General features: G+C 38.9%; 2 protein-coding genes across 5 annotated transcripts in view; one reads left to right on the forward strand and one right to left on the reverse strand.

Annotated features, from left to right (window-relative positions):
- The window catches only part of LOC102780176 (anoctamin-4-like), a 55,560-nt gene that overhangs the window by 25,877 nt on the left and 13,494 nt on the right, over positions 1-16,189 (forward strand). For all 3 annotated transcript variants that reach the window (XM_087830557.1, XM_087830558.1, XM_087830559.1), the window contains 11 exons: positions 2,750-2,898; positions 3,054-3,203; positions 4,283-4,383; positions 5,024-5,068; positions 5,146-5,277; positions 5,486-5,592; positions 6,290-6,345; positions 6,523-6,644; positions 6,867-7,001; positions 8,411-8,507; positions 8,960-9,020. In XM_087830557.1, the coding sequence (XP_087686683.1) occupies positions 2,750-2,898; positions 3,054-3,203; positions 4,283-4,383; positions 5,024-5,068; positions 5,146-5,277; positions 5,486-5,592; positions 6,290-6,345; positions 6,523-6,644; positions 6,867-7,001; positions 8,411-8,507; positions 8,960-9,020 (1,155 nt within the window). The remainder of the gene's footprint in view (positions 1-2,749; positions 2,899-3,053; positions 3,204-4,282; positions 4,384-5,023; positions 5,069-5,145; positions 5,278-5,485; positions 5,593-6,289; positions 6,346-6,522; positions 6,645-6,866; positions 7,002-8,410; positions 8,508-8,959; positions 9,021-16,189) is intronic.
- Positions 8,886-14,094, reverse strand: LOC148097997 (uncharacterized). 2 transcript variants are annotated; one of them, XM_087830560.1, is made up of 3 exons: positions 10,679-10,820; positions 10,119-10,262; positions 8,886-9,865 (listed from the first exon to the last, which is right to left on the reverse strand). In XM_087830560.1, the coding sequence occupies exons 1-3, from the start codon at positions 10,818-10,820 to the stop codon at positions 9,726-9,728; spliced, it is 426 nt and encodes a 141-aa protein (XP_087686686.1). In that variant the 3' UTR covers positions 8,886-9,725. The 2 variants fall into 2 exon arrangements, 1 of the variants encoding a protein (XP_087686686.1); XR_015716641.1 differs by lacking the exon at positions 8,886-9,865 and adding an exon at positions 13,768-14,094 and having other exon boundaries at positions 10,242-10,262; positions 10,679-10,796.

Raw genomic sequence — 16,189 nt, forward strand, 5'->3', positions numbered from 1 at the left:
GCGTCTGAGTTTTTACACGTTTTGGAGTTTGTACATGCTTAGGAGTTTGCACGTGTTTTGGAGTTTGTACGTGCTTTGTCCCTAAGGGCCACCATAAATATACTTTATTTATTCACTCCACATAAAATGTAAAACATAAATCATATAATACAAAAAACAACTATTTACATTTTAAACTTTTAACTATTTAAATTTTCAGCTTTTTCCTTTTAAACAAATTTAACGTGAAACAACACAAAACACTGCAAACCACAACACAATTAAATATAAATTCAGTTCAGTTCAGTTCAGTTCATTTTTATTTCAAACATTTCAAACATGAGCCTTCACAATCATTACAATATATTATTCCATTATTTGTTTGAAAAGGAGTAGGTAGAAGTATTTACTTATTTGTCCCTACCCCCTCAAGTTTTACCTCTCATTCATAAATTTTCTTAAATTAAAACAAACAACATATAAAACATATTAACATATTAAATTAAAATATTAAAACAAAAAGAAGATGCACATTCTCTGTCATATGGGCCTGCATGATTTCTGAATCCTTTATCATCTGCAACTGAAAATAGTGGATGATTACCAGTGTTGGGTAAGTTACTTTAAATTAGTAACTTAGTTACATTACTAGTTACTTCTATCAAAAGTAACTCAGTTACTTCAAGTTACTCGTTACTTTCAAAGTAACTAGTTACTAGGGAAAGTAACTTTGGTTTTACTCAGAATTCTCTTGTTAATGTGTTGCTTCCGTAACTGGATACCCAGCAAGATTGCCAGTCTTCTAGCTTGCTTACTTGCCACAAGTGCACTGTGCCACCTACCAATAGAAAGGAAAAAATAATGTGCACATTTCCACGAGAGAAATCCCACGCCTGATTCTATCCTAGCCTGCTTTTTACATCCAACATAAAAACTGCAGTCATGGTGCTTTCGATTGTACTCAGAACTCGGAAATTCTGCCTTCTGAATAGGAAGATGTAGGTAACACCAGACTGCAGATGAGCTGCATACAGGGCTGGACTGGGACAAAAAAATCGTCCCGGGCATTTTGACTAGAGACCGGCCCACCATTATAGGAAAAATCATAAAGCCTTTGAATGAAAATAAACACTGTTGTGACAGTGATGTACACTGTTCTGATGGTATATATGTATCAATCTATCAATCGTTTGTTGTAAGACTCAGATAATTATTTTTTTAAAAGTGAGACATTTTAAATGAGAATAAGAAAAGTATTTCCTTGTGCCCCCATTTCCCTTTTAATGCCCTACATGGAACCCTGGCAACACTTTGCTAGACCCGCCCCTGCACAGTTACCAGCTGTCATCTCCTGGTTTCATCTTCATGTTTTCCTCTCACCACATATTCAAACCGATATCATGACCAGCAGGTTTACAGCTGTGGATCCAGCAAACATCAGCTGATACTTAATTAATATTAAATAAATTCTAACAACAGCTGATCAAGCTTAAAAGTGCTGCTTTTGTTTACCGCGACATCCGCTGGTTTCCTCTTTCTGGCGCAAAGTGGGCGATAAATAAACAAGAGAGAAAAGTCGATCAGCTGATCATTGATCAGTTTCATGATTGAAGTAGAAACAGGAGAGGGAGGGTAAGAGGATGAGAGAAGAGGCAGCTGTGCAGCGTAAACTTTTTCATTGTAGCTGAAGTCCGGAACAAACTGTTCCTTTTCACCTCAATACGAAACGCGTGATATTTTCTCTGAATACGAGACGATTCCGTTTTTTACAGGACGGTTGGCAACTTTACTAACTAACCTTATGAACAAAAATAAAGTTCAACATCAGTAACATAGCACCCGCCCAGCTGTATAGAAACTCCGTCATGCTAGCTAGCACGCAGTACGAAAAAGTCAGCATAACGAAAATAAACTCCACCTAATCTTGGTTCATATCTGACCCAGATAGACTGCAGGTTATAACTTCTTACCTGAAGTTCAGTTCACCTGACACTCTCGGACCAGCGGCCGCCTCGGGTCTCTCCTCTTGCCTCCCTTTTCCTTCATCCACCTGCTGGCTTCCACCACTTGCTAATGTTATTGAATCTGTGGAAGCTCCGCGATAGCCACCACACGAAGTAACGAATAACAAGCCTATTTAAATCCCAGTAACGAGTAACACGTTCCTGGTTTTGGCAAAATAACTAGTTACCGTGCTCGTTACCACAATAATAACGTAGTTACTGTAACGCGTTACTTAATAACGCGTTAGTCCCAACACTGATGATTACTATATCTTTCTAATGTGACATTGTTGTCCCTGCTCTCTTTCTCTCTGGCTCTCTTCCTGTGCTACTGAGAGTGTAACTAACGCCCCTCCCCCCTCTGCCCAGTGCAAAGTAATAGGCCGCGCGTGTGGAGTTTAGCGGAAAAAAGGGCGAGAGAGAGGGTGAGAGAAAGAAAAAAAAAACCTCACGACTCCCAATAAGGAGCCGGCTCGCGTCATTCACTTCAAAAACCCGGCTCTAAGAGCCATTTCGTTCGCGAACGACCCATCACTATAAAGTGTATCACAGCTCAGGGGAAAAAAAGCACCGAAATGAAGCACCGAAATGTGCGCTGCTTTTCGGTCTGGTTACTACCGTTTGTGACAGAACCGGTACCGATACTGGTACCCATCCCTACTTATGATTGCTCAGTTATTGAATAAGAACAGATGAAGAGTCAGCATTTTTACTGGATTAAAAGTTAGTCAGCTTGGATTCTATTCTCTTTTCCATTTACTCTCCAGTTGTGAAGGATGTTAAGGTGCTTCTTGAACGAGAAAGGTCAGGTGGCATCAGCAGCCCGTCCAGAGACGACGACTCCACTCTGCAGAACCAGGGCACCCACAGCAGCATCCTTGATGACAACACAAAGTCCAGTGCAGGTCTCCCAGAGGTCAGCGGTGAAAATAAAAAATCACGACAGCCAAATGTTTGCTTATTCATCCATCCATCGTCAATAATAGACGATAACTGAGTCAAAACAGCGGAGATAACGTTTCCTCTAAATGGCCAGTTCTTTGCTGACTCTCTTTATCTGCGTGTCCTCAGGGGAGGAGTAAGTCCAGTGGCCTTTGCTTCAGTGATGGAAAGAGCCGCATCGATTACATCCTGGTCTACAGGAAATCCAGTTCACAGTCAGAGAAAAGGGAAGTATTTGAACGGAACATCCGTGCAGAGGGCCTGCACATGGAAAAGGAGGTAAAATAGCTGGCTTGCACAGTGTTTGTTAGCCATTCACTAATCCTTTCTAGTATTTTGCGCTTTGCAGGTAAAACAGTTTCTAAGAGTTTTTCCTTTTCTTTTTTTGACGGCAATAATAAAAGCAATGTGACCTAAATTATTCTGAAGCATCTCTTTGTGGTTTGCAAAATCCAAACAATAGACTCAGTCAATGAACGAGGCAAACTTTGGATTATAAATCATTTATGATATACCGTATTTTTAATTTTGTTTTGGAGGTCAGCAGTGTAGCACTCAATTCGTTCTTTGGCCATATATATATTGCTCAAGAGCAATTCTTATAATCACAGGACATTAGCAAAGCAAACGTAGTCCAGTTCTTTAAAAAGCGATGACTCCAAAGTAAACGAGAAGCTCGATAGTTTCCGGTGCTGACAGAGAACCGGCTTCTTCAGCCAACCTGCAGCTGCATTTATTGTGAGCCTCGCTCAACAGCGATACCATTTTGTGTGAGGAAGTTATTTAATGCACAGCCCTATTATGCATGTAATCTAAATGGCCGAAGTGCTGAATTTTAAAATGCTCAAAGCCTTTGAGCCAGGTCTGACAGCTGGGGGCTGTCGAGACGTTCAGCACTCGTAGAGCAAAATCAAATGTGCTGATCGCAATTTTCTCTGCCGCTACTTCTCACTGAGCAAAAGTGTCACTTGATAGAATGGAGAAGGTGGATGTTGTGATGCTGTGTGTTAACCTCAGCTCTGTTTGCTGATGCTGTACCGCCAAGGTCGTCATTATCTAGAGTGCGCAGCGGAAGGCGACGGTTGTTGTCTCCTTCAACCTTCAGCCCACTTGTGTGTATTTCTTGCATGGAGTCATTTAGTTATTTTTAGGACTCTGCAGTTAGCTTCTGATTCATGTACCCTTAGACAGACTCCTACACAGTCAGGAAGTACAAACAGGTGAGGAAAAGAGCAGATGCTTAACAGCCTGCAGTGAGATATTTTGTTCCTCTTCCCTTTAAAAAATAAATTCTGCTTCATATATATACATATTATAAAACGGTATAGTATATTTATGTGTGTTTGACTTCATTACAGGCCTCGTTAACAAACAGTGATGTGATCTTCCTGAAGCTTCATGCACCGTGGGATGTTCTCTGTCGCTATGCAGAGCTCATGAACATTCGCATGCCTTTCAGGTTAGACAAAACTTCTAATGATGCTAATGTGAAAATAATTAAAGCTGCCCTGTCGAATTTTCTTGTACACAAACAGAAGTTATTTGCATGTAGTGTAATGTAACCCCAACAGATCACTGAGCCTGATTCTTCCAGGGGTTTCTTCCTGTAAAAATTTAGTTTTTCCTTCCCAGTTTCACCAAGTGCTCCCTCATTTAGGGTCTTTACTCTACAATATAAAGCACCCTGAGGTGACTGTGCACTCTATAAATATAATATTTAATAATTACTATTCAAACATACATGAAAATACAGTATAAAAAGTAAAAAAGCTCTTCGTTTTATGTTGGCTGCCCTGTTCCATTTCTGTCTAGATGATGCCCCCCCTGTTTTAACACGGTAATATAAAATCACTAATAAAAACAACACTTAACACTTAATGAGATCCATTAGCTGAAAGTTGTAGCTTATTTCTATAAAAACATCTTAAAACCCAGTGCACACAGTAATTTTAAGCTCTGTGGCATTTATTGCACTGTTGAATAGATGGAAGCCCAAATTGGTTGTAAGGTTGTATTTATTTATTTAATGAATTAATTATCAAGTGATAGCATCCTGAATGAATTTCTTCTTCTATTCTCATCAACATTCCGTTTTCCAGGAGGAAAATCTTCTACATGCACCGACGGCACAAGTTTATGAGCAGGTGAGTGTCCATGGCAACGTGTAAGTGGACTAAGCAAACCCCCACTGCTGCAGCTTCAACAGAAGCTTCTCTTGCAGGATGGAGAAGCGCATCAACAAATTCCGCGGCTGGCTTCCCCGCAAGCCCATGAAGTTCGACAATGACAGGCTGCCCGACCTGGAGGAGAACGAGAGCTTTACCGCCCCCTTCAGTCGATCGAGGATCCATCAGTGAGTTGTTGAGGAGAGAGACTTTTTGAACTTAATCTTACACCGCCAGCTGGTGCATTTCCATTCCCTCTTTTGTAGTTTAGCCTCTTATATGCAAATTAGTGCACAGGGTAAAACACACTTTTGCACCTACATATGTGCACGCATATACAAACAACCTGTCAGTCAGAGCAGACAGACTTGTTCTAACCAGTTTGTTTCACTCCAGTTTCATCATCCACAACAAAGATACGTTTTTCAACAACGCCACCAGAAGTCGCATCGTTCACCACATCCTCCAGCGGGTCAAATATGAGGAGGGGAAAACTAAGATGGGTAAGATTCTGTAGAATTAATGAAAATGACCAAAAAATAAATTTAAAAAAATACATATCAATGCACAAAATGCACCAGAATATTATTGTATATAAGCACTGTATATTTGACTAAGAAATCCATTTGGTTTCCATTCTTTGTTACACTTTAAGCTTATGTGTAAGTTTTCAGACTCTAAATATGGTTTTATCGCATTTTAATATTACTATTTCCTGTTTATCAATGCCTTTATATAAAAAAAACAAAACAAAAAAAAAAACAACAAAAAGTCCTATCTGATGCATATTAATCCAAGGCCCATAAAAATGGCAGCTCATGCTGTCTCTAAAACTCCGGATGAATTCTCAAAATCCTTTTATGACAGACTTACAGGCATTTCTCCTGATTTTGTCCCAGTGGTTAGTTGTGGCATTTGATCAACAACAATGAAAAACTCCTCTTTAGCTCAAACGGTGTTTCTGCAGGGACCAGAATTTCAGCCAATATCTGTAAAACACCCCCAGCTGCAAAATTTTGACTCAATTTTTATGAGGTTTTTCACTAATGTGTTTGCATGAAACCCCGTCTTCTCATGCAAGGCTTGATCTGATTATGCATATGTAAATTCTAAATGTGAACACTGAAACGGTATGGCTCCACCTGACTTTAATGATTCTCTTTCTTTCTTTCTTTTATTTATTTATTAATTTTTTTGCAGGGCTTAATCGTCTTTTGAGCAATAATTCATACGAGGCAGCTTTCCCCCTTCATGAGGTAATTTGGCTGCTAGAAACCTTTCACTCATTCATTTCCACCACCTGTTTTGAAGTAATCATCGTTTGCTCTCACTTGCGCTACATGAGGCCAGTAGTGATTCTTTGCTGTGATATTATACCACACACAGAGATCATGTCTATGTGTACATAAACATATATATGCATGCTTTAACAGGGGAGCTACCACAGCAAAAACTCCATCAGAACGCACGGAGCAGAAAACCATCGGCACCTCCTGTACGAGTGCTGGGCTTGGTGGGGGGTTTGGTACAAGTACCAGCCGCTGGATCTAGTCAGGTAACTACATGCACATAATTAGATCTGAAACTATATTGAAATGAAAACATCATCATCATCATCATCATCATCATCAGGTAGCGATAGTTGAAATATCTTTACATAGTTAAGACATCATGATGTGTTGTGTAGATTTTACCACATACAGGTGTAGTTTCAAGGCCATTCTGAGAGAACAAACTTGTTTTTTCTCATTCCTCTTGCGCTCGGCTGTTGTTCCAGGAGGTATTTTGGAGAGAAGATCGGACTGTACTTCGCCTGGCTCGGCTGGTACACGGGGATGCTGTTTCCTGCAGCTCTAGTTGGCCTGCTGGTATTTCTGTATGGGCTTTTCACTCTGGAGCACTGCCAGGTCAGGTAAAGATGTAGCCGCTAAACTGGTGGACCTAAATCTTAACCACCACGTCCGTATATATACACAAGCGGAAAGGGAGTGAGTGGGTCACCTCACAGGTGCCTACAATTGTCCGCTTAATACACAGTGGAATAAAAATACTATACAACACCAAACACACACTCTAAATATGGGGATAAAATCATGCAATAGGAATATCAATAAAAAAAACATGCAATATCACTATTACAATAAAAACATGCAAATAAAATCGACACTATGTACCAACACACAGTCTAATCCCAAAACAAAATATAAAAACACAATTTTCCACTGTGTGACAAAGACACCTCCTCTCTGTAGTGATAAACATGTGTGTCCTGCTATTCTTTATTCTGAGCATCTCCAGAAGAAGATGCATTATTTTCTTCAAACTCCTGCATCTTTCCACGAATCCTCGTGTGCAGAGCAGACTAAACGTTAAATTATTTTTACATACATTTGGATACATTTAGCTCTATAATGTGTTGAAAATGTTTCTATTTCTATAATATATATATATATATATATATATATATATATATATATATATATATATATAAATTTCTATAATTTAATGTTTGCTTGATTCATGAAGATTAAAACTAACAAGTTTTAAAAAGAGACTTTTTCATTTCATTCAAGTTTATGTGATGGATTATGCAGAAAAAATAGAATTGGGCTGAAAGGTCTGTTGCTTTATTACGTATTCAGGTTGTGTAGCATGTAAATAAGTAATAAGTAACTAATTACTTTTGAAAACAAGTCACCAGTAAAGTAACAGGATTTCTTTCTTGGAAAAGTAATCAGTAATTAATAACTAATTGCTTTTTTCAAGTAGCTTGACCAACACTGCTCCTAAGGTATTTGCTGTCTCTCTCAGTCAGTTCTAAAATGAATTTTGAGCCTCTTTGTTTAAACTATATATATGTTTATGTTTACAAAAACTTCAATCATATCCTGGCTGTTTGATTTAAAATCCACTGCAGTGATAATACGGAGGCAAAACTACAAAAAATGTGTGTTTGTCCAACAGTTTATGGAGCTAACTGTAATTTGAAATTTGAGATGAGGCAACAGAGTGTGAAATTGTCCCCTGTACGTGATTATACTGGATGCTGCTTAACTGAAACAGAAAATCAAACGTGCGCAGGCTTCTCTGGCTGAAAGATCCCACACAGAAGCAAATGTTCTCTGTAATGACTTTTCTTAAGAACATAACTTCATTTACCTGAACAGAGCAGAGATCACACACACTTACATTTTGCACTTGTATTTTTTAAGAGAACTCAGACTTGCGTTAGTCTGGGTTTTTCTGTGACTTTGTCTCTTGCTGGATGTTATAATTCTTGTCCTACTTGAATGCTTTGGTCGTTTGTTTGTCGTCCTCCAGCAAAGAAATCTGCCAGGCCAACGACATCATCATGTGCCCCATCTGTGACCAGTACTGCCCCTACCTGAGACTGTCAGACAGCTGCATCTATGCCAAGGTACACGAAAAGGGGGACGAAATGTTCCCAGCAGCTGATACTTGTGATAGTAGCCGATCTCAGTGTTAGTTAAATAAATATGTGTTAAGATGCTGTCTATCACTAAATGAGTCCAGTAGGATTGAAATATTTGTATATTTGAAGTATCATCAAAAAGAGATTAATGAGGGTATGCTTTGGGGTAGCCCTATGTTTTGATTCACAAGCTAGCAGTTTATGAATGAATGTGCAGTGTCCTCAGTTTCTCACCCTTCAATCAACTCATCCTACTTGGAAACACTGTGATGAAAATGACATTTTTATCATCCAAAAGTATTCTTAGGAACATACTAATTGCACATAAACCGGCACTAAAATCTTTGACATTTATGCATCTCATTGAATCAGGTGTGTAGATTTTTCCTAAATTTGCTTTTTGACATAAAAATGTGTGATCTTGTCTTCGTTTTAAGGTCACCCATCTATTCGACAACGGGGCGACTGTTTTCTTTGCTGTGTTCATGGCTGTTTGGGGTAAGTTGACGTTGAACTTTGGAAAAGTGCAGCAGGGAAACACATAACAATGTTCGTACAGTGCTGTGCTGCTGCACTGTCTGATAACCTCTTCTGATGTTTTCTAAAAGATAGAGATTACTGTGCAAAAGTCTTGAGCCATCCCTCATTTATTTGTATTTTGCAGGGAACGTGAAAATTAGGCTTCTTGAACTATATTCAGGTTGGCTGTCTTTTGTTCCATTCAGCCTCAGGATTAAATAAACGTGCACTTGTTTGTTCCCACTCCTGTTTGATATGTAAAGCAGATCAAAATAGGTGGACAGATATTGGAGAGTGTTTCTGCTTTAATTTTTTTTTTCCTAAATGACTCTCTGTATATTGTTTACATGACAAAATTAACTGAAAAACAACAACAGAAACAAAAAAAAAAGATAATTCCCCTAAAAATCATCACGTACAAGGAATGGACTGAAAATGAATGAAGCAGCAGCCAATAGCTGAAGACACTAAAACATTTCAACACAGAGCTATTTCAGCTATTCTATACATTATCAAAGATTTTCACATTACACAGTAACATCAGTTGTTTGTATTTCTTTTTCAATTAGTATTAATACTCTAAAAACAAAACATTTCCAAATTTTATATATTTAAAAGATTAAACAGACATTTACAGTTTCATTAACACTGTTTAAAAGCCTGGTTGAACTGTTAGACACGTGACTATTGAACAAGGTCCCAGTATATGTGCGGTGCACTTAAGGAACCTGTGGGCTGTTCATAACTTTCCTCCACTGCTGACACGGCAGGTGATGAAGAACCAGCAGCATCATAAAGGTGATCCCTGGACTCTTTATAAATGCCTTAGAGACAGAAAAATGGAGCACAAAAAATGCACAAAATAAAGAAAAATTACTCAAAAGTCACATTTCTAACAGCTTAAACTCAAAATGATACATATCAAAAAATGTTGATGTTTAAAAATAACTACCATCTTTAACTGGTGTTCCTGCACATTGATCTTCACATATATAATCAGAAATGTTGTTGAACTGTGTTTAATTTGAGTACCTATGTAAAGGAAGAACAAAAAATAGAGTAGCAACAGATGCTCACCAAGGATTATTTTAACAGCGGTCGGCTGTTTGAGAGCCTCTCGTATTCTGTTGTCATACCTAAAAAATCTCAGCATGAAGAACAGAGCTAAACACAGCTGGAGGATGAAGATCAACACACACAGCACGATGACAATGTTGTTTACTGTTGAGGGTAAAAAGGAGGGAAGAGGTACAAAAAGGCTTTAACAAATCAGACTGACAGAACAGGAATAAAACTTGGACCTTTGTTTCTTTATAATTATTATGGGTTAGGGTAATTATGAAGGTAATTATGAATTACCATTGATTACTTTCATAAATACAATGTACAGACAAATGAGGCGTAGCTTCATTCAACGTGAACTAATTATTGGATAAATTAAAAGATAATGCCTACATTTAGTCTTCAAAGAGGCACAGAGTCATTATTGATACTTTCATAGTTTTCTAGGGCGGGCCTAAGAGTACAAATGCACGGTTGAATAAAACAGTGCAAACAAAATCTCATTTTTCTATTTGTTTTCTGAAGTTGTAGTTGTACAGAATCAGGACCCTTTTGCATTGGAAATATTATAGTACCAGCTGATTGTTGTGCTGTGGACTCCAAGTGGATGACCTCTGGTTGAGAAAAGACCAGAGACTGGTTCTGGTTCTGGAGGAGCCCCATCAGGCAGATCTTATTGCTCCAGGAGATTTGCTGTGAAGGCAAAACGACAGACATTTGGATTTTGATCAGCTGGGCTTGGAATTTTATTCCAGCTTGTCATTGAAAAGAAGTTAAATTAAAAGCTCCGGTGGACGAGTTACTTGTGTTTGTGAGCTGTGTATAACTAAATAAAGTAAAGCTGAGTATCCGTTCATATAGAAGTTAAATTTGCCAGAAGAAAACAAATACTCTACAGCTTGTAAAAGCTCAGACCAGCGTTACAGCAAGCTACCACGTCCTTTCAACTAATCGCTGGCTTTTTAACTTTTCAAAATGCAATTTAAAACTTGCTTGGGAAGGCACAATGTGATCAAAAATGATTCCTTTGATTTTCTTTAATACAGATTTTTCCCGTTTTTATAGATGTCATTTGCATACTTTGTTACCAACTGAATCATGGCTTATGGCATTGTCTATTGTCTACTCTGCATGATGAAACAAAAAAAAAAAGTTAAGAAACAACCTGAGCATATGGAGTTCTTATGAAAAGACATCCTAGTAAACTACAACTTCAGTGAAAAAACTTATTGTCTATCGATCAACCATTTCCTGATTTTTATAGTGCTGATGATGTCGTGTCTGATGTCATTGGGCTAGTCTGTTTTTATGTAGGAATGTCTTTTTTGCTTTTATTAGGAATTCAGATGTTATTTACTAAGATCATTTACCCTCATAGAGAGCCACTGAGGCACGTAAAAGAGCTCATCATGGTTCAGTCGATGTTTGATAATCTGATAATGATTTGTTGTAGGTCTAGCAGTTAGTTACTAGTTAGTTAGGTTTGAAGCAAACACAATTTGAGCGTTGCTTCAGATGAGCACAATTTGGTTTAGTGGTATGCAATACTGCAAAATTTGGTATTGATCCATTACCACGTAATTACAGGACCATTATCACAGATGTTTAGTGTTTTCAGAGGGAAAAACATTTTGTCACTAATCAAAGTGACTTCTTCAGTCTCAGCTGACTGCAGGTTTCCCCAATCTTATAAACAGTACATTTGCACAATGACTGAAACCAGCCCACTGAATGAACTTTGGGCTGTGAGGTCATTTCCTTGATCATTAATATGCAAATTGTCATGACCATTGATCAACAACCACTGATCAAAGACCATTGGTCATTGATCAGTGGCCATGAGTACCATTCACAGAGAATTGGGAAATGGCTGCAGTCACAGCATTGTGAGATGGTGACAGATGTACCCTTAGGCCCCCTCCTTCTTGACTCCCCACATCAGACCAATCCTATATCCCTGTCCAGGATTAAAAGAGTGTCCATTGGCCTGTAGGTGTGAGTAGATAGTAGAGTCCCGGCCTGACGAGGTAGCTCTTCTGTGTTGTGCCATCCGGTTAGTCAGAGGTTCTTTGGTTTCCCCGATGTATAAATCCTGGCAATCCTCCTGGCACTTAACAGCGTACACTATGTTACTCTGTTTGTGTCGGGGGACCCAATCCTTGGGGTGGACCAATTTTTGGCGCAGCGCAATTTGGGGTTTAAAAGCTTCAGAGACGCTGTGTTTTCGAGAAACTTCGTCTCAACTGTTCCGATACTCCTGAGACATCAAACGTTTCTCCCACTGAAAATGCAACGCCCAGATAAACTGAATCAACTTTTTGGGATAACAGCAGCTTATTTGTTATAAGTTTTGAAGTATCTATCCTCAATATGCTTCTGCTGAATACACCTAGATGTCTTTAATTCCACTATTAGTGTATTTTGTTGTGTTACTTAATAAAACCAAACACAGCTTTCACAGTTTTTACACAAATTTTCACAGACCTACAATGTAACGACTTGACTTCAGAGTCAACACAAAAGTATCCTTGTATCCAGACATTTTCATTCATGATTGAGCAAATTAATGAACCTAGAGGAGAAAATCAAACTAAAGCATTGATCCTGTCTCGCTAGTATCGAGCCGATAACAATACCAACATTGGTATCAATACTATGGATATTTAAACTGAGCAGCCCACACCTGGTGGGGCTGCGCTGTCTAGAAAATATGCCTGTAAATCAAATGCTCCTCTCTGGGAAAACAAAAGGCCTGATGACATATGCATGTGGCTATGATCCTAGGTGCACCTTCTAATGCTGCTGAACTGAGAAGTAATAATGTGATAGTCCAACACAGCGGTTAAAATGAGGTTTAAAGTCTTACTTTAACATGTTAAAGTGTTGCTGAAGATTATATGGTACAGCACAGGCAGCGACAGTCTTGACAGCAAGGTGCTAAACATCACTGCTGATTATCTTTTGGCTGCTTTAATTTGCATATTTAATCTGTGCTGCGGGAAGAAAGGGGCAGCTTTGATTGTGTAGCTTCGCACAGGCAAAAAATGTACAAACTGCAGCACTTTAAATAATTCACTTTTCAGTAGAGTATATAATAATAGTCACCCAGTTAGCATATATATATATATTTATAGAGAGAGAGAGAGAGGGCATTCCCTGCTACTAAAGATGTTTAAGTTTAATATACTTCTGCAGACAACCTCTATAAACAACTTACTAAAACTAAAACTGTTAGTACTATGGTGTTGTACAGGGCACTGGGATCTTGATAGGGAGCTACAACATTTTTACTCTACAATGAAATCTGCAATCCTAGTCCCTTATCTTATCAACTAACAAAGTTAACCAGCTCTTACGTAATTAACAAATAAGCACTCAACTGAACTCTAAATAGTACAAAGTTAAACTCCACATAATAGTTTTTTTATTTCTGTATAATAATTGATAATTTCTGAATACACATAGTTGCATTTATTAGACATTGAACTACACATATAGAAACACCAGCCAAGTTTAACAACCAGTGTAGAATGCTAAAGCTGTTTTCACAGCTGCGCTGGCATGTCAGAGCACTGTTTGAAGTCTGTAAATACAGCAAAAACATTCCCAGTTTTCTATTTTTATTTAAAGAAAAGTTTAAAAGAAAGCACATTAATGTACTGACCTTACATCCACTGCTTCTCGCCGCTTGTCCGAATTAATTTTTGGGTTTGATTGCAGCACAGAATCCACTGAAATCTCCTCATTAAGGTTCCTCAGAAGTTCACTCCCCTGCTGTTTGCTCATACAGCTGAGTGTTCGCTCTGAAAATACCTTTCTCTTATGCAGCTTCAGACGGCATGTGGACATGACAGAGAAAATAAATGAAAAGCTTGTGTTTGAAACACTGAGGATTAAGGCCTCTGATCTGAGCAGCATCTGCAATAAGTAAGCTATCTGGAGGACTTTGTTCAGCAGGATCTAACTTCCATGGCTCAGCACTGTTTCTGAGTTGTCATGCATTGTAAGCACTGGATCAGAAAGCACTTTGACACGTGACATTTTCAACACAGTTGGATAACACGGGCATCATATCAACCTCTCACTATTTACCACTCTGCAGTTAGGATTAACTTAATAGTACACAATATAAAGATCCAGAAGACCAGTAGGCATTTCCCTACACAGTGCAAGATCAACTCGGAAGCAATAATAAAGATTAACTCACCAGTGTTGGCAGTTTGTGTCAGTAATTTAAACTTCATTGAGATCTGTGGTGTAGAACAGCGGTCCCCAACCTTTTTTGCGCCATGGACCGGTTTATGCCCGACAATATTTTCACGGACCGGCCTTTAAGGTGTCGCGGATAAATACAACAAAATAAAACTAGTACCGGTACCGAAAAAAAGAAAATTTATTCATAACACACGTGAAAAGACCCAGGAAAACCAAGTAAACGATAAAAACGCTAACAAAATGACGCTGAAAACTGATAACAGCCCTGAAAACTATACATTTCACACCTGAGCCTCAACTCTCGCGGGCCGGTACCAAACGACTCACGGACCGGTCCGAGGCCCGGGGGTTGGGGACCGCTGGCGTAGAAAATAATGGCCAAAACACTATTCTCTTACCCAGAGAGTGATGCAAGTTATTTTTATTTAGTTGGTTTTTAAAATTTAAACAAATAAAAGCTGAAATGTTTCATCTTTTGTGCCTATTTTATATAAAGAGTTGGTCAAATTACATATATATGGCACGGTGGTTAGCACTGTTGCCGCACAGCAAGAAAGTCCTGAGTTCAATTCCAACATTCCAACATCAGGCCGGGGTCTTTCTGTGTGGAGTTTGCATGTTCTCCCCATGTTTGTGTGGGTTCCCTCCGGGTACTCCGGCTTCCTCCCACCGTCCAAAGACATGCAGCTTGTGGGGATAGGTTAATTGGAAAATCCAAATTGTCACTAGGTGTGAATGTGCGAATGAATGTGAGCGCGAATGGTTGTCTGTCCCTGTGTGTTGGCCCTGTGACAGACTGGCGATCTGTCCAGGGTGTACCCCACCTCTCGCCCTATGACAGCTGGGATAGGCTCCAGCGCCCCCCGCGACCCTGAAAAGGATAAGCGGAAGCGAATGGATGGATGGACAGTGGTCCCTCGCTATAATGCGGTTCACCTTTCGCGACCTTGCTGTTTTGCGGATTTTTTTGTGCAATATTCCATGATTTTTTTTGTTTGCTAGTTTAGTTTTTTTTTGTTTTGGTTCTTTTACATCCTGATTGGCTATAGACCATTGTCAATCAATCTCATGCCGTGTCTCCTGTACAGTACAGAATGTGTTCAGCTTGTTAAATTTACGTAAATCTTTCGCTAGCAGTGTGACTCTGAAGTGCTGCTCTGTATGTTTGTAGGTTTTCTCCCCAACAAACACAACAATGTCGATGAAACGTTTTGCACCGTCAAAAGCAACCGCGGGTGCCTTTGGTTTCATTCTACAGTATAGTACTGGACTTATTTGAAGGTTTGAGCTCTGAGAGTGTTTAAAAAAGAGAGAAAGGTGTGAAAATGTTTATGCATGTCTGAGAAAAGTGTATAAAATGTGCAATAAGGAGGTTTACAGCCTGAAAACATCTATAATAATTGTAAAAAAATTAAGTTGGCTACTTCACGGATTTCACCTACCACGGGTTATTTTTAGAACATAACCCCCACGATAAACGAGGGACCACTGTATTGTAAAAAGGCATAATTTGTAGAAGCTACCCTAATGCAGACTTACCTGCGCTTTCTTATTTTTCTATTACGAGTTTGAGCATCTGTAGGCTAACTGGTCAGGTTTGTTGTTTTGGTTTACTTTTATCAACCTGGTTCTTTGCAACAGCCAGCAAGAACAGCTTTTGCTCTTGCGTCCTTCTACAGTTTGTCACAGTCTGGCTGAGAAGCTGACTGTGTGGAGTGAAACACGTGCAAACACGCAAAACAAATCTTATCTAAGGACAAGCCGTTTATTCAAGGCCGGAAAACATTACAAAAGGCAGAGGCGAAACTAAACAATAACCTAAACTTGGTGACCTAAGATTAAAACATAAAAACAAACCTAGAAACATGACA

This window comes from Neolamprologus brichardi, chromosome 17 (genome assembly GCF_056152115.1).
Source record: "Neolamprologus brichardi isolate AB-2024 chromosome 17, ASM5615211v1, whole genome shotgun sequence".
NCBI lineage: Eukaryota > Metazoa > Chordata > Actinopteri > Cichliformes > Cichlidae > Neolamprologus > Neolamprologus brichardi.